We start from the raw sequence: 18,147 nt of genomic DNA, 5'->3' as shown, positions 1-18,147 counted from the left end.
GTGAGCCAACATGCACAACATGAGGACTCTTCTTACAAAGATGTGAAAATGTCCTGAAATAAAAACAACCTGTTAAAATATTAATGACAACATGCATGTGTCATTAATATTATATATAATATCATATACAACATATGATTGTGTGGTGTGAGTGGATTTTAAATGGGGGGTGGGGAATGTAGTCTTGTCTGAAAGAAAGAAAGGTCACAAAATAAGGGATTGAACCATCAACCCTGCATTGGATAATCCACTCAACCTCCACATTTGACCGCAGTGTCACTTGCTTTCAGCACAAGCACATTTTTAACAATAAACAATTAAGAATAATAATAATTGTGATGATTGGTAAAATAAATATCCCTAACGGTCTGTCTTGCCTCAATACATACATACATACATACATACATAATATAACTAAAAATGCTTGTGCCATTCTAAACCACATACTCTGCACAAAAACAAGCCTCTCAGCAGTGACAGGTGAGTGGTGTATAATCCTGGTCTTAATAAGTAATGCAGCGTTACAGGAGGAAACGCAAAAATAAAAATATCAATATCATGATGACGACCAGGGATATTTTGCGATTTTGTTTATCATCATCTTGTGAAATAGGTTAAATTATTTCTTTCATGCTTTGGATACACAAATCTTTGAGATTATCTGACTGTTGTAGTGAAATGAACCATAAATCCCTCTAACTGCAACCTGGCAACTATTCCCTCAATATTGATTCTCTTTCATTTTCAACATTTTGTCCTGCATACATATCCTGGGTCACTCTTATCATTAAACTGTTTATCAGTATTGAAGTAATTCTTACTGTGTCCAGTCTGGCAGCCCTAGTTTCCAGTAGATGATGATATAAAACTTTCTAAAGCTTGTAAATATCATTGCAAAATGTGCCATGTACAGTTTTCTTTCAGTTTCTGCTGTCTCATCACTTAGTTCATAATGACATACACTCAAACGCGTCCACTTCCCAGCAGGGCAGTGTATTTTTGCCTCTCAGTTGCCCTCTTATTTTGTAATTGTTCCGTAATTTCGTCTGTCTTCCTAGTCTTATTGTACTTATGATGTGTGTTCATTGTTAATGTCCTGTCATGTACTCAGTTATCCATACATCCCTATTCTGCCTTCGCGGCTGCTGGAGGTGTTGAGCTCACCCACTCCCTTCATCATCGGAGTGCACTCCATGTTTCAGAGTGAAATCCAGGATCTGGTGAGTGCATTTATGTCACAGGCATCCAGCAATCGTTCTCACTTGCATGCTGAACTTGAAGATTAATAATTGAGTTTATTTTGACAGCCTAAAAGGGGTGATGCATTGTGACATTTTAGGACTTCTTCTTTCTGCTGACCTGGAGAGTTTTAATTTAACAAGGCCTTGGGTTCTCAGGAGGTTTTTACACATGAAGATTAAGTAATCAACCCTTCAGCAAAGATGTTTATTTAGCTGGTTGTGGCTGAACCTCATCAGGCATGCGTGTTGTTCGTCACCGTACTCCCTCCAGCTGCAGTCAAACCCCCTGACATGTCCGTGTTTTCTGTGTGTTTATCAGTTGGATGTTATTATTGCTGACCTGGATGGAGGAACAATAAAGATTCCTGAGTGTATCCACTTGTCCGTGCTCCCCGAACCTGTACTACACCAAACACAGACGGCCCTGTCCCTGGTAAGCACAAACATATACACACACACACACACATCCATCTTTCTCCCAGACGAACTCCGTAAAACACACAAGTTACTTATAAAGTAATTATTGGATTGTTGTGCTCAAACTTGCTCAGCCACTGACTGCTGGTAAGATTGATGTTCCTACTTTACTTTTGCTTTATTAAATCTTGTGACACGTTTTCATGGTATGCTGTATTATCTGGTTGCTCATCGCGCATGAGGAATGTTCACTTATGTTGCACTTACAGAAAGTTGTTCTAGATAAGACGCTGCATGAAAACTAATAAATCATCTGGAGATTAATTTATCCCTTGTAGGTTTTGCACCCTGATCTGGAGATAGCAGACAATGCGTTCCCTCCGCCACGCACAGCATCCTCCAACCTCAAGTTGTTGGTAAGTCAGCATCCCTATCACATGCATCCCTTTACGGAGTGATGTCCCCCCCATGAGAAGGATGATGATTGCTTTCATCAGACAAATTCTGTTATCGCTGAAAGGTCAGCGTTGGTGTGAGGGTAGTAACTGACGGTAACCCATTACCCTGTTGTGCCTGTTGCGTAATTGACTTATCAGTTTGCATTTGTGGCATAGCTGTTTGATTAGTCATGTTGATCTGTGTGTGTGTGTGTGTGTGTGTGTGTGTGTGTGTGTGTGGGAGGGGGGACATAAATTTAGGTTGGGAAATAGTGGTTATGGTTAGAGTTAGGGTAAGTCTCAATGAAATGAATGTAAATCAATGTAATGTCCTCTAAACTGATGGAAACACAACTCTGTGTTTGTGTTTGTGTGTATTCCAGGACAAGGAGGTGAGGGCGGTCTTTCTCAGGCTGTTTGCACAACTCTTTCAGGGTTACAGGTCTTGCCTGCAGCTCATCCGCATCCATTCTGAACCTGTTATTCACTTTCACAAGGTACAACATAATGGAAATCCCTGTGCTGAAATTCTTATTTTTCAAAATAAGTTATTTTCCAATATGTGACCTTAGATTAAACTCCTTTTGCAATTACTCCTTTGCAAACACATTGTTCTTTTCATCTGCCAAGAAAGTTTTAGCGGGAGTGGAATTACATGTAAAGACCTGACGGATAAATCTGTCAGGTCAGCGGGTGTATAGAGTGTGTGTGTTTGTGTGAGTATACTTGTTGTTTTAAATGTGTTGTAGAGACTCTGAGTCTTCCGTGACGCTATTCTTTTGTTTATGCAAGCTACGGACAGAGTCCCGTAACCTTGGGCAAAGCCCGGCAAAGAGCCATATGAAACGTATTAGGTTTACATTTTTGTTTTGTGCCGGGGTTTTTGTTTGTTCGTGTCTGTGGTGTCTCCGTGGTAACCCCTCAGCACATCATCCTCAAAGTACCCCACATGGATCACATTATAAACAAATGCTCTGCTTATTTGCCTGGAATGGCTGAGTGGGGAAGGCTTGAGTGAACTGCGTTTTATCTCTTCTACCCACAAGCACAAATAATTATGCGTAAAGTAAATTAAATGCATTTGCATGTAGTCATTTATAACTAGATTTATTTCCCCTTTTTTGTACATGCTGAAGAACTTATCCATGAGTTCAACAATAAAAGATGCCTGTCTCATGCCCCCTTGCAGAGATATTTTTTGAAGATTTTGTAATCTTATTCTAAAAGTGGCTGTGATCACTATGCTTGTTTTTCAGTCTGCAGTATGTCAATATGAACATGACTACATTTCTCCCATATGTGTGGGATTGTAACTCCTCTAATTCTGACATTTTCCAGACTGCCTTCCTGGGCCAGCGAGGCCTCATTGAAAATGATTTTCTGACCAAGGTTTTGGATGGCATGGCCTTCGCTGGCTTTGTCTCGGAGAGAGGTCCGCCTTACCGAGCCTGCGATCTCTTTGATGAGGTACTGTACCATGATGCTCCACTTAAAGCTCAACTTTGTTTCCCTGCACTTTTTAGCTGTAAGTGGAGAAGTCGATACACAAACAGTTTTTAATGAGGACTGGTCAAAAATGGATGATACTCAGTCTGAGGGTCAGATCAGCTACGTGCTGCAGGAACACTGTTCATAAGTAAAACGTTTGATTGTATTTTACTAGATGATCCACCCCTTTTATAGTGTGTAATACTGTTTTGTTGTGTTTTTGTTTTGTTGGCTGGTTGTGTGTTTTGTAGCTGGTGGCCTTAGACATTGACAGCTTTAAGGAAGAAGAGGTCACCCCTGCCAAGCTGCAGAAGCACATCAGGGAACTGTCTGAGCAGCTTTACAGAAATGTAAGACTACATGCGAATAACTACAACTACATCTCCTCTCTTTTTTTCCCTCACAGGATAGATGTCCTAATTTTAGCATGCTCTACATGTGTTTTGCTGTGTATCCTCTCTGTATCCAGCTGTGTATCCTATTAATACGTGTTGTTCCTTGGCGTGTGTACTGTAGGAGAACCCAAACCCGCACATGGCATTCCAGAAAGTGCCTCGGCCCTCTGAGGGATCCCACCTGCGGGTGCACCAGGTACCCTTCCCCCTGTTGGATGACGAAAAGGTAGAGAAGATGCTGCAAGAGGGTGTGGCAAAACACAGCACTGCACCTCCATCTACACGACCTGAGAGGAAGTGCGTTGTGCCTGCCGGACCACCCGTTGGTATGGCCTACTTTAAACTGCTGTAATGTACAATGCCATAGTGCTGTGATGATTCATTAAAATTCTTGACATAGCTGCAGTGTGTGTGTTCAGTTTCTCCCACAGTGATAAATTTAACATAAGTGGTATCTTACAAAATATGTCTTTGACATGTGGAAATGCTCTGACGTGTGCAGCTGCTCTAGTTTTAGTGATTCCTGTTCTGTGTCTCTGTGTTCCAGTGTCCATTATGGGCAAGAGTGGCTCCGTGTTTAACAGCGCTCGCAGGCTGGAGGTGGTGCGGAGCTGCATTTCTTTCATCTTTGACAACAAGACCCTGGAGACTGAAAAGGTGATGCATAACGTCTTTCATCAGGGGAGCTAAATCAACCTTTAAACAAGCTCATTAGCTGGAGGTATCTGCCCTTTGTGTTGCAACCATCCAGCGGGCCATTATGGAGCCTCAGATCTCTCCTCACCTTCATCATCCTAATATCTCCCAGCTGGCACACAGACACTCACAGATAAGGCCTGTAATCAAACACACTCTGAATCCATGTTGATATCTTGCTAATTTTGCTAAGCAATATGTTTTGTTTTAACACAGAAGTTAATCGGTTCCTGTCTCTTGTGTTGGCCTCCACACACATCAGATGTCTGCTCAAACTTGCCTGTTGTGGCCCTAATGTATGTGAGGTCATATGTGAACATTCAGCATTCAGTGTGTTTTAAAATGGGATGGTTGCCTTTTACTTTATGTATCTCACTGGCTTCATATAGGACTTGATATAATCCAGGCCTGCATCTCCTTGCAAATGTAAGAATGCATATCTTGCATATTCTTACAATTATTTAATTCATTCTTACAATTATTTAATTTGTCTGAAATTAGTCGTTCTGCAGAATGAGTCATTTTACTTTTGGTACTGTAAGTATATTTTTAATGCAGGCAAAATCAAATGACTACTCTTACTACTCTTTATCAATTTTTCATGAGATTTTCTGCCTGAAAATCTCAGGAAGCAAAGTTGATTGCCTGTATCTCTAATCAACCTCTTTTTTTAGGTCACTCATTTATTTAAAGGGTATATTTGTTTTTTTCCACCTTTCTCTTGACAGACGCTGCCGGCTGCACTGCGCGCACTGAAAGGCAAGGCAGCTCGCCAGTGTCTGACTGAGGAGCTGAGTCTTCACGTACAGCAGAACCGCGCCATACTGGACCACCAGCAGTTTGACTACACCATTCGTATGATGAACTGTGCCCTCCAGGTAAGTCACGGAGCAGACAGTCGTGCCAACGCAAGCCATCGACTTGGACTCTAGAAAATTGTGATGATCGTTTCTAATTTGTGTTTGGCTGAACGTTCAGCTGATTAATGAAAAAAAAAAGGAATGGATAGACACCGAAAGAACTACACACGACTGAATGGTTTTCAGATTCTTCATCAAAAATGACTGTGAAAGAAAGATTTAGGGAGAAAACTACACAACAATCTGCTTCTAACCCCATATATAATGCAACATTTAGTGAAATTGCAAGTGTGATGTGATGGTATGTAGTTGTCAAAATGATCTCTGTTTTTAATGTTAAATGATATGGGTTTGATTATTTTGATCTACTGATAAAACATCCTATTTAAAACTTTTAATATATTTTTCAACTTTTTTAAAAATTCTTCTCCAAACAGGAATTTGACCTTGGTTACTGCTACTGCTGTGGTCTAGTGTACTTCCCCAAACTGTGAATGGAAATCTCATTTCAGATTGATTGTGTTATTCTTATGATAACAATAGATGATAACATAATATGATTATTGTTGAAAGATTTAATTCAGTAAAATTTCTTAGCCAGCAGACCATATTAAAGGTCTGTAAAGTGTAGTTTTTTTCTTAAGCTTGCCCAACAGATCTTAAGACACTGATCTTATTTTGAATGACTGAAAAGGTATTGTGAGTTTGAATTGGTTTTAATTAATATATATACATACTATACATGTATAGTACAGGCCTGTCCTTCCCGATTCAAAGTCTTTTTTCTTTACTGTCAAGACTGGCAGCATGTGGTAAAACTGAGTCCCCACGTTGCTGCTCATTATTGATCAGATAGTATGTTTATCTCTTCCTGGTGCCCCCATGCTTCAGCTACTTGTCAAAGTGAGTACGTAATGTGTTTTTGTGCAGCTCATAAAGAGTCAGTGAGGCTTCACTCAACCAGAGCTGCCGGTTCTTTATTGGTAGTACCTCATGTTTTACTGCCTTGAGTCTGTCCGTTTACAGGGAATTTAATAATTTTAAGCGGCCCCCCCCCACACACACACACACACACACACACACACACACACACACACACACACACACACACACACACAGCAAGCCAATTAATCCCACCATCTGCCTGGGCCAGGCCATGGTACATCGGGACAAACTGACTAAATGAAGCCAAGTGACTGTGGCCAATATAATGTCTACATGAAATGGTTTCTGATTTGCACATTTTTGTTATCAATGTCTTTCCACCCATGCAGGAAGATGTGAGAAGAACATCTTGTTGCATCAGCCTTTCACTGCAGCGTTATGTCTGGGTTTCTTCATTTCCAGGAGCAGAGATGATTTCTGTGCTGCTTTGACAGTAGTTTGTCAGTGATATGCATTTGTTAAAAAAGCCAAAGAGTGTAGAAATTGCGGTAGATAATACTACCATCTCTTTTGCATGGCCTCTTAGTTCAGATTTGAATAATGTAAATTTATCTAAATCTAAGCGAAGCCAGTACGTCCTTTGTCGTGTTGCTGGTAATGAAATGAGCTTTAACACGAAATGATGAGCAATGCAAATCTCTCTTTTACAGAGATGAATATGAAATGCATGATCTAGACATGTTTCTACTGTCTTTATTTTGTCAAGGATCGATTTCTGCAAAACAAGTAATTATCATGCACATCTGGAAAAATGCAGATATTATCTGTACCTTAACTGCTGTTTGAAACAAAAGCTGGTAAACCCACACCGGGGAGGGGGTAATGTACATTTGCTATTTTGATTTGATCTGTTCATAATAATAGTCCATAATAGGAGAACTTTATAACATATAGTTTTACAATACAAAATGAGAGAGATCTGTCTTACCTATATAGTTTATATTTAAGTCTCCTAGTGAGTTTTAAAGACAAATTTGACTTGATTTCCTCTGATATGCTGCTGAAGAGCCAATGATCCACAGCCACACATGTGGAAAAAGAAATAATTTCACACATGGAGAAGAGATTTAATGGGAAGTGCACTTTTGTTAACCTCAACATGGGATGAGATGTAGTCAGCCTTTCTCTGATGGCTTCTTGTTTGTTAGTTAGTTGGGTTTATTAGATTTTATTGTGAATTGTTTGTCATTTCTTCTCTTACTTCAAGATGGAAGCCAGGCATTTGTTCCTGGCTTTCATTTCTTGGTCTCAGCTCGGTTGTGAGGGATTTGTCTCAGATGAGCTGTGAAAGGAATATAAATAGCAAATTGCTGGGCCAGTAATTACTTTCATATTCTGCATGCTGCCCTTTCTTTCAACGCCCAGCCACGTAAGAACCCCAAAATGATATTACAGAGTGTGTGGCTTTGTTCTCTTCACACACACACACACACACACACGCACAAGAAGTGACTTATCCTGCAAAAAATGTTGCTTGCTTTTTGTACAATGACTGAACCTCATTAGGATTTCTGGCATACATGTTGATGTGACACATTTATTTGCAATGACATCATCATTATGAGGCCAGTTACAACATTTATCTTTTAACTGTCAACTTCTGGTTAAGTGACAGTTCTGCTGTGTGGTTGCAATCAGAGTTTTTCTTTTGAAAGATTCGCAGGGGAGCACAGCTGCAGGATGCGGTATGTAATGCAAAAATATACAATAGATCAAAGGTTTGGACATTACTGCCAAATGGTACTGTACCTTGTCAGTGCTCGTTAATTTGTTTTTTATTTCTTTAAATTTTTTTTGTAATACGTAAATAAAACTCTGCAGTGAGTTGGCGTGGCCGGAAAATGTTTACAGGGACTCATTTTTCCTGTTTAAACATCTGTTGTAAGCCCTATCTGTGCTGTTTCTGCCATGAATCATGCACAGTCAATGACCATCATTCAGGTATTTGAGTTAATTACACATGTATTTGTTTGTGTGCGTGTGTGTGCATGTGCGCGTGTGTGTTAGTCAGTGCTCAAGCATTTAGAAGTAGACATTGTGCAAGCCATGTGGGGGAACGAGTCCTGCTGTGGATAGATCCTGGCATCCCAACCATTTCCTGTCAGATAGGATTATGAGCCCTCTGTGCTCTGCTCTCTCATGGCCCAGGGCCTCATGATGGTGCTCAAAAACACATTCTGAATGGCAGTTTACTATGAGAGGGGAATGGGGTGGGAGGTCCATGTGAAGCAGCCGCAACTGCATGGAGTCCATGAGTTCCACATGATCCTGAGCTTGACCGTCTGATGTGCGAGAACACACGTTACACACAGATGTTGCTGGAAAGTACAGGGCACATAATCTGACTGTCTTGCCTGGATGGCAGACTGCTGACCTGCGAGCTGATAAACTGGAGCGCCTACCAACTGAGTCAGTACCCTCCGTCCGGGCTGGAGTCTAAAGGCTGGCTGCCTGCCACGCTTTAATTACTTTGAAAATCTCCTTTAATAGTGAATAGATGACTTCACTACATTTTTACATTATTTAGATCATAAATTAGTCTCTTGCTGTGAGAACATGGCCCATGTCTGCCTTATTGGCCTTGATGGACTGCCTTGCGTAACATGGTCACTGGGAATCTGCACTTGGTATCATTCCCATGTTCAGATAACTGTTTCTCTGGGATGTCCGTCAGCATGGCCAGGTAAACATCTGCATTAATCAAATTTCATGCGTTCGCCATGAAATCTCTGTTGCTCGTCTGGAAGGCACAGAGGTCAACTATGTAGCTTAGTTGTCTTCCTATTAGTGATACAACCCGAAACAACACAGTAAACTCCTCTGAGTTAATACTTTTTTGTATGCCCATAGCCACAAAAGTCTTAAGAAAAGCGTATCATAAGTGTCCGCATCTCACAGCTTTTCCTGGAATGTGCTAATTTCTCCTGAACCCACAGGAAGCTGCAGTTTATTCACATCCTCCAGCGTTTCTGTCACATGCTCGTGCTTCTTGTTTTTGCCTGCTGTAGACGTGTCTGAGACAGAATAGCTGTGTTAGTCATCACAGCTTTAAGGGGAAAAGTGGTGAGACATACAGAAAATAATAGGAGGAAAGGAAGACGGCAGGTGTCCTCGCAAACAGAAATGTGGGGATACACAACACCCCTGCTCTCCCTCCATTCTTGAAATCCCAAAATAATCCCAAATAACATATTTTCCACTACCGTATCTTGGTCAAGTAACTTGTGTGATGCTGCTACTTCTCAGGTTTCACTTTTCATCCGGTCTAATCTCAGACCCGCTGTAGATTTCACTGCTTATCTTTTTTCTCTTTTATTTGTTGACCTCCAAAGCTTGTGAGCCTCTCCGTCTACTTACAGGAGATTAAGATGAAGGTTCGTAGGTGATAATAAGTGTGGCTTAAGTAAACCAGATAATGTCTGAATGAGATATGACGTGTTGATGCCGCCTCCGGACAAAGCTTGTAACGTTTTCTTCATCTGAAGTGTAGCCTTTTCGGTGCTGAACGTGTCTGTCGTCATAAGTTTCTGTTCAGAACAGACAACCTGCATTGCTGGTGTTTTTTGGTGGGAATAATGCTGGTTTTGTTCGTTATTCACCGTTTTCTGCCTGTGCGTTTCCACTTGTTGTTCTATTTTGACTGGGGCCCATGAACTCCTGTGACCTGCAGCATTGTTAAGGATGCTGGTAAACAATGCTTTGGTGCTGCTCCAAGCTGGAACATTTTACCGCAGCCCAAATAACTGCAAAGAAAAACACTAGCGACAAGAAAAAAAAAAACAGAAACTATGCTGCTCAGTCGACGGGGGGCTAAGGTTTTCATGTGTAGCCGTGGAACTTGTGTTTTACATTTTCTCCCCTCTGTGCATTCTTGTGTCTGTGTTTTGTTTTGTTTTTCTCGAGGGAATGGCGTTAACAGAGGGCCCTATTACAGAGCAGTATCATACAGTGCGGCATTCTTCTCCCTATTTCTCCTGCCAAAATGAAGGGCTCTGATAGTATGTTGCATTTTACTGCCCATTTAACTAATTTAGTCACATAGTTTCTGTATGTATGTGTTTGCATTTTCACGTGACATAAAAAGAGAGTCTTGGTAAGAGAGAAAGTGCGTGTTATCTAGTACGAGGTCCCTCTGAGGGGTCTGAGGTGATGTGATGGTGACTGTTTATACATGGTCTTAAATCAAGTTTCCTCTGGCCATTCACATTTACAGAATTCAACTAGTAAATCCCAACAAAGCTTTCCAGGGATAAGTACCAATTTCCTGTGAATTAACTTCTTTTTAAGTCCAACTAGCCTCCTTTTCTCTTATTTTCCTGTTCTCATCATTCTCTGTGATCTCTGCAAGAAATGTTTTCTTTGAGCCCTAAGTCCCCTGCTCTAAGCCTCCTAATGTACTATTCATCTTAATACCATTCTCTTGAAAGCACCATTAAGCACCGCCTCATTGACCTAAAACAATCCCAAATACAAAGACACTTTGGCATCGTGTGTAAATGTCAAAGAGGGAATGTTTTCAACTATTCCCTGATTTAAAGAAACAAATAGAAAAGAGAATTAAATTAGCTGTCTGGCAAGACGTGACTTTATTGATAAATGGACAGAGCATTTTATGGCCAAAATGACAGGATTTTATGCAACGCCTTGCGATCTTCTTCAGTGAGACTTGAATTGTAATCTAGTTCAAGAATGTAAAACATAAAATTACTAATAAATTGAACACTGGAGCGCTATGATTATTGTGTCAAGGCAGAGATTATATAAGGCTATTGAAAGCATATGTGCCAGTAGTGGAGCAGAGTGAGTGGTTTTGGCAGACCTTTTTTTGAGCATCGCCTGACATTTCTCTTTATGTAACAGGAAGTTACGTTTGCTGAAGATAGATTCTTTGGCCCCCTTCAGTGTTCTCCTCAGACCACGTCTCTGCATTGTAAATTAACAGCAGTGCATCAGTCATGTGCTTGAAGACATAAAGGTTTGTTTTACATCTGAGAAATACAAACGCCATTTCAAAATAGAATCAGTATTGCAGTAACCAAATGGGCTCTCATTTAGAAATATCTCTAGCCGAGTTTCCCCTCTGGTATATGTGACCTCTCTGTTGGAAATGTTGTTTTGGGCCTCCCGTTTAAAAAAAAAGAAAAGGTGTGTAACATGTCTTCTACTGTGTCGCGCTCTGCTCTGACTTATTCCCTGTTGTTTTACCCACAGGACTGCTCCAGCTCAGAGGAGTACACGGTGGCTGCTGCACTGCTGCCCCTGTCAACAGCTTTTTATAGGGTAAGGAGATGAATTAATGAGTTCTGTTTCTCATATTTTCATTATTATGGTTATAAACCACTTCTCTGTCAAGTGAACTTTATCAATGTAGCATCTAAAGGATCACTTTACCAAAAAAAACATACATAAATATTTACCTTTTCTTGCCATGCACATACTGTTGGTTAAGCTGCTGAAATTAATGTCACCTTTCAAATAAATGTGTGTAATGTAATTTTTTAGCCGCTCAGAGCACTGACAAATATAATATTTAAATACATTTGGGGGAAAAAAGTGTCTTTCCAGAAACAATGTCCCAGCTTCTCAGGATATCTGTCAACAGGCAGCAGAAGCAACGAGGCTTTTAAAATGTCCATATCCACACTGAAAAGAAATAACTAACCTCCCTGTAGACAGTAGGGCTGTCCCCGGCTAAGGATTTACTGTACATAGTCAAATCGTCAAGTCCTGCCTATAGTCGACCGATAGTCGACTCGTGTGTTTTTGTGCATGGTGATTGCGAGCCAAAGCTAAACTGAGGCTTATTGTTGATCTCTCTCTCTCTCTCTCTCTCTCTCTCTCTCTCTCTCTCTCTCTCTCTCTCTCTCTCTCTCTCTCTCTCTCAATTCAATTCAATTCAATTCAATTCAGCTTTATTGGCATGAATGTGTAACAACAATATTGCCAAAGCATCATACATACAACATAAGAACAATCAACCCCATACATTTCATTAAACCGTTAATTCAAGTGTAAAGTAATCAAAGCATATGTGTGTTAGTTTTAAAAAAAATAAAAATAAAAATAAAATAAATAAATAAATCTCTCTCTCTTGTCATTCACCGGTCTTGTGCAGAGTTTTGCATGCATTGCATGCTGCCGACAACTGCATGCACGTCGCGCTTCCCTGCGTGTTTATTTCATGTAGCCGGCTGTAAACGATGCCGGTATATAAAAACGATGTAATATTCTTTGTGTGGTTCATCAACGGTGATAAATTATCCGAAAGTCCCGCAAGGTGCGGACAACTTGGCACAACTCCAATGAAGCTGGGGCTACGGGTCTTCTGCAAGAGTTCCTCCACTGCCCATTCACACATACACGTTACGCCTACACATGCGAACTGTGACCCCATGATTAGGGTTACAAAAAAAACACTTATTGAAAGTTTTTTTTCTTTTTACATGTTTATTTACAGCATTAAATGTTGAAATGTGTATTGTAAAAGGCTGTATATTAACTTATTGGGAGAAAACTGGTAGTTCTATGTAAAGTCAGACGTTGAGCACCCCCTTATAGTCAAAATGGCATGGTCCTTGTTTTGCTGCGAACCTTCGACAGTAAGATTGACAGTCCAATCAGGCTCCCCCCATCGAAGCATCGAATCTTCGACTATTCGGGGCAAGCCCTAAAAGACAGTTTTCATTTAGATAATTTCTTCAGTAAAAAAAACTTCAGATGTTGTGTTAGCAGTATTTCTGATAATACATTTACAGTGGAGTGAGTGTTGTACATTGTGATGGCACAAAATCTTGACTGATAACAATAAATTTGCCGGTATCAGGCAATAATAGCTTACTGTAGTATGTGCCGGCCAAAATGCAAAAAGGAATGTCAGCGCAAAATTGCAAAAGATATGTTGGAGGTCATTTAAATAGTGTCTCATTCACATAGTTTGACCACTAAAGAGCTCTGTAAAATGTCTTACATATTATGGTCCCAATTCTTTCCAAAAACTAATGTAAGGGATCCTTATTTTCTGTTTTATTTAACCTTTATGTAACTAGGAAGACCCTTGATTTATTGATCTCTTTTCCAAGGGAGACCTGGCCACCACCTACAGTTTAAAGAAATAAAAGACAACAGACAGGAAAAACACACATCAAACATTAGTTTAGATATAGATTGTTTTATTAGCCAAACGACAATGCTGGTGGAATTTGTTTTCGGTACAATATGTTGTTTAAGCTTTGCATCACGTGCATACAATACAAACAACAAAGTCAATACACTTCACAACATGTAACAATACATTTTTTTTAGCAAACAAGGAAGAAACTAACTCAGCTCAAATAAGGTAGTTGCATTTCTCAGTTACATGGACTTTTAACATGGCTTTAACATTGCAAACCCTTGGAACCTGGTAAGGAAGCCACCTGGTGGAACAAAGTTAAAGACTGCTGGAGGTCTCCCTCAGGAGATAAAAAATATTGTGTTGTGTGTTCATGTTCCAGTACCAGTCGGGCTCTAATTAACACTGCACTATAGAGAAGGTTTCTGAGCATGAAATAGCCAGAGAAAGGACAGCTTTCTCAACCTCTGACCTTCGCGGATCGGTGAACAACATGCACAGAGCAGCATGTTAAAACCTCCATAGCAAAATGTAGCAGGCGGGCCATGGCCTTTGGTTTCCAAACCACATTATCAACACAGGGTAGCGTTATTCACCACAACTATGTCCCTAGAGCTTGCTTGTTGCTATGGGGGCAGACACAACTGTCCGCATTGGCTTTTTGTTGGGTACCAGTGCCATACCCCGATGGGCTGTACTGGGAGCTGGCCCGCTGTCTGCTACCACATGACTCATCCAGTTCACATGCCACAGGCTGATGTAACTCTCTCAGATAAACCTTATATGTTGTTTTTCCTGCTTCTCTTCATGCATGCTTGGTAAACCATGCAACACGAATATACCACTAAAAAGCAGTTTATGTTTCATAAGAATATCCATTAATTGTAGTCACACTTATTACACAACGGCGTGGTTTGCAGCAATTTTATTTAGAAGATTATAAATGATTTCTTGCCTGGCACTGACTGCTAATTAGAAGGAAGAATAAGAAGGCAGCAGATTTTTCCTTGTTATTACAGATTATTGGAGCTGGTGACAGGCTCAGCTCGGACTCACCCAAAGGGTGAAAAGTAAAGTGAGGTCAGAGGAGAATCTGCCAAAATTATTCTGGAATCTCTGGTTTAGTGGCGCAAGGATCATGCAGCGAAAATGTGAGGAAAAACATAGCTTGGTAATGGCGCATCCCTGCAGCTGTCATCATGGGTGTGTGGATTGAGAGGCATAAACAATCCTGATACACCACAGTTGATCCATCATACTCTGTTTCACATGTTTCTTTGATGATTTAATCAGCAGCTTTTCATTTGCAAAATGCATCCTTAGACGTTCGGGTATCATGAATGGGATGTCTTGATTTTTCAAAGAACAATATGTAGCACGCAACTGCTGCATTCACAACATAATGACATGGCGGTTGCTGTTACAAGCATTTAAAATATCCAGAATGTGCCATCTCATCTTTCAGGAGCCTGTCACCATCCTCACCGTCTCTACACTAACAAGAAACTAACATAACGACCTCTGACCGACTGCGAGCACGGTTTCTCAACTGTTGCTTACAGTAGCTATGTGTTCTATCAACAGTTGTGAATGCTTAATACAGTAAATGATCAACCAGTCCTTGAATCTGACCAGACAAGACTGTGAAAGTCATTGAAAAGAGAGGGAGAGTAATTGAGCATGAACGCTTGTATCTTTGGGTACAGTTTTTTTTTACCCAAGAAGACATGTGTAGGATGTTGTTGAGAGTGCTGCCTGTAAACACCCAGGAAAGGCTGGTTCCTGTATGACTGCTTTAAACAGTGCCTGAATGTTTACAGTAAAGTATGATGCTGCAGTGCCATTGTTCCACTGGGTAATAAAGACTCTGCTACTTGTAAATACTACTAGGAAACTGATTGAAAAGTTTTTTTGATCAGCAGGTTGTTTGTACTGTGAAATCAAATGATTGACCCACTCAAAACTGTCTTTCCTGCACTGACACACTGACACACACTAGCAGGAGCAGAGGAGGTATTTGCTCTTTGATTTCCTGCACATTTAACGTTCTGCAAAGCTTTTCAATACAAATTAAATTGTTTTTGATATTGGCATTAAAGTGTCTCCTATACATTTTAATCACTAGTGCATATTTTTCATTTAATTTGCAAGTACTTATAAATAAATAAATACATGTTTTTGTTTTGTTTTTACACTGCTATTGCATGCCAAATGTCGGGTAAAATATTGTTTTTCTCTGTTTAGGCACTGCACATAATATACAAAATACTGTTAGTTCAAGTTCAGGAGTCAGACACTGGTCAAGTCCCTGTTTGGTATTCTTGGCCAGACTTTGGCAAGCTCACACTGTGTTCATGCTACAGTGGTACTGTCCCCATGGCCCTCAAGTCTCCAGGTCAGGGAACGTGGGAAGCTCCCTTGCACTGCAAATGTCTGCTCCCAGAATCTGCTGGATAAAGACAGACAATGCTTAGTTATATTGCTGACCCTGGACAGCTTATGCTATTGACTCACATTCAATGCTCAGTTGTTTTATTTCTTTGGTTTCCCCCCAGCTTCCCCCTCCTTAAATGTTTTGTTCAAACTGAAACACCTATGGAACAGCATTTGATAGCTATTTGTTAATATTTCAGACAGAAGGAAGGTAGAACTGATTTGCAAAGTTTATCTAAATGCCACACAACTGTTGCACAGTGGCCCTTTGTTAGAGGTGAGGTTTTACATTTTGTAGTGATTCTCTAATCTCCGGACAGCTCCTCTTGGCATTCATTATCTAGGGAGGAGTGGGTTTATCAGGAGATGAACGGGTGTCATTGACGTGTGGGTCTGTTATTTTGCCCTTTGCAGTGCCACAGGATATTTCTTCTGACATTTGAATGTGTCACCAGAGCAAATGTCTGTGCTTAGGGGGGAAACACAGGTTGGATACAGCGGCAAAAACCCAAACACCGTTCTGGATGAGTTGCACAACAAGAACACTTGACTGTTAGCATTCTTTCAGCCATAGTTTATGCATGGGGGGATTTGGCAGTTGGCTCTGTCAAACTGCTCTCCACCGTGTCCTCGCGAGTAAAATGACGTACTGCGCTACCCTTGTATATCTCACAAATGCCCAGCTCTTCACTTACCGTATCTTTGTTTACTTGGTTGTGGAACATTTATATTACTTGTACATTGTGTTTTTACACAGTTATGGCCTATGGATGCCATGATGGCTTTGTTTTATTAGTCTGACTTTCAACATGTTTTTCTGTTTGTTTTATGTGACTGAATTCTGTAAATACATTGTTTGAAGAGTTTTTTTTTTTTCATGGTTTCAGGATGCAAGTACTTTTCTTCACAATACACTGTCTAATGGAGAATTGCAAATATGCAGAGATGGATTGTCTACAGGTCAGGCATGCATTTCCACAGAGGGCTTGTCCAGAAATTATGAATTGTTTGTATCTACAAATCAGGAATGCTATGAATTCTTCCTTGTTATGAACACTTGTAAATACTGTTGCTGCCCAAAGGCTGGTGACATATCAGACACAGCAGTCTTCAGTCAGTGTCAACACAATGTAGTATACTTTAGTGACAACATGCACCATCTGTGCACCACACAGTTGACACATGCGATGCTATATTGCTGATATTTGGAGGCCGCAGTAAGGAACCTTAGGATCGTGTCCCAGAGTTCAAAACAAGATCCCAAATCTTGATAGCCTCATTCCTTTCGACCTGTGCACAGCATTTCCTCCATTCTGTCTCCCCTTGTGGTTTTTCGGCTTGTTTTTCACCCTTTATCCCTCAACCCTGCATTCCACCTCTTCTCCAGTCACACGGCCAGATGGGTGTCATAGTAGTAATACTCCCTCCTTCCCCTTCATCTTCACTTCCTACTTTCCTTTCCTCCTCCCTCTCCTCTCCTTCCCTGTCCTCCTCCTTGCCCATCTGTGTTGCCGCTGTCTCTGTAAACTCCGTGTATTATCATATTAGGAAGAGATGACCTCGGTCAAAATGACCTGCACATATCTGACGAGTCAAAAAAGAACAGCCCGGCTGAGTGTAGACAGCATAGACAAGTCATGCAAAGATCCCCTCCTACACAAACACTCTCTCACACACACACCCACGCAACATCTGCTGCAAGACGCATAACACACTCCTGTGACAGAGAGGAATTACTGGATTATCCAAAGGGATTCACTTCTCCTTATTGTATGTCACTATTTATTTATGGCTATGTTATTCAGCTCCATGTTTAAAATCCAACAGCCTTGCATTCAGTCTATGGATTCCACGGTCTGCACGTCTGTTAGCTTGAGCTTGATTTAGCTTGTCTTCAAAGCATTTCTAACCACAGTAATTTGTCCTTGTCATTGCATCCAGCGCCTCGTACTCGCTTAAAGGCGTGTGTGTTTGGTTCCTCTGGTGATTGCAAAGTTAGCGTAATTGTCTCTATTTCTGGTGAGAGAACAGTTAACCGAAGCAAACTCTCATTAATGTCATCCTTACGTTTCGTTATTGATCTAGTGCAAGGCTGTACTCTGGCACACCTCCCGTGCATTTCAG

The 18,147-nt window shown here is 40.7% G+C and overlaps 1 protein-coding gene across 2 annotated transcripts in view; it reads left to right on the top strand.

The window, feature by feature from the left end:
- The window catches only part of sbf2 (SET binding factor 2), a gene marked incomplete at its 3' end in the record, with an annotated part of 83,726 nt that overhangs the window by 45,741 nt on the left and 19,838 nt on the right, over positions 1-18,147 (top strand). For both annotated transcript variants that reach the window (XM_038701281.1, XM_038701280.1), the window contains 10 exon segments: positions 1,112-1,220; positions 1,561-1,674; positions 1,997-2,074; positions 2,479-2,592; positions 3,434-3,562; positions 3,835-3,933; positions 4,100-4,304; positions 4,526-4,635; positions 5,403-5,552; positions 11,691-11,759. In XM_038701281.1, coding sequence (XP_038557209.1) covers positions 1,112-1,220; positions 1,561-1,674; positions 1,997-2,074; positions 2,479-2,592; positions 3,434-3,562; positions 3,835-3,933; positions 4,100-4,304; positions 4,526-4,635; positions 5,403-5,552; positions 11,691-11,759 — 1,177 coding nt within the window.

The sequence above is a fragment of the Micropterus salmoides genome, unplaced genomic scaffold (genome assembly GCF_014851395.1).
Source record: "Micropterus salmoides isolate LMB-PRFRI ecotype aquatic unplaced genomic scaffold, ASM1485139v1 Ms_hic_scaffold_6, whole genome shotgun sequence".
Taxonomy (NCBI): domain Eukaryota; kingdom Metazoa; phylum Chordata; class Actinopteri; order Centrarchiformes; family Centrarchidae; genus Micropterus; species Micropterus salmoides.
The sequence above is the reverse complement of the archived record's forward strand: the minus strand, read 5'-3'. Positions and strand labels throughout refer to the sequence as shown.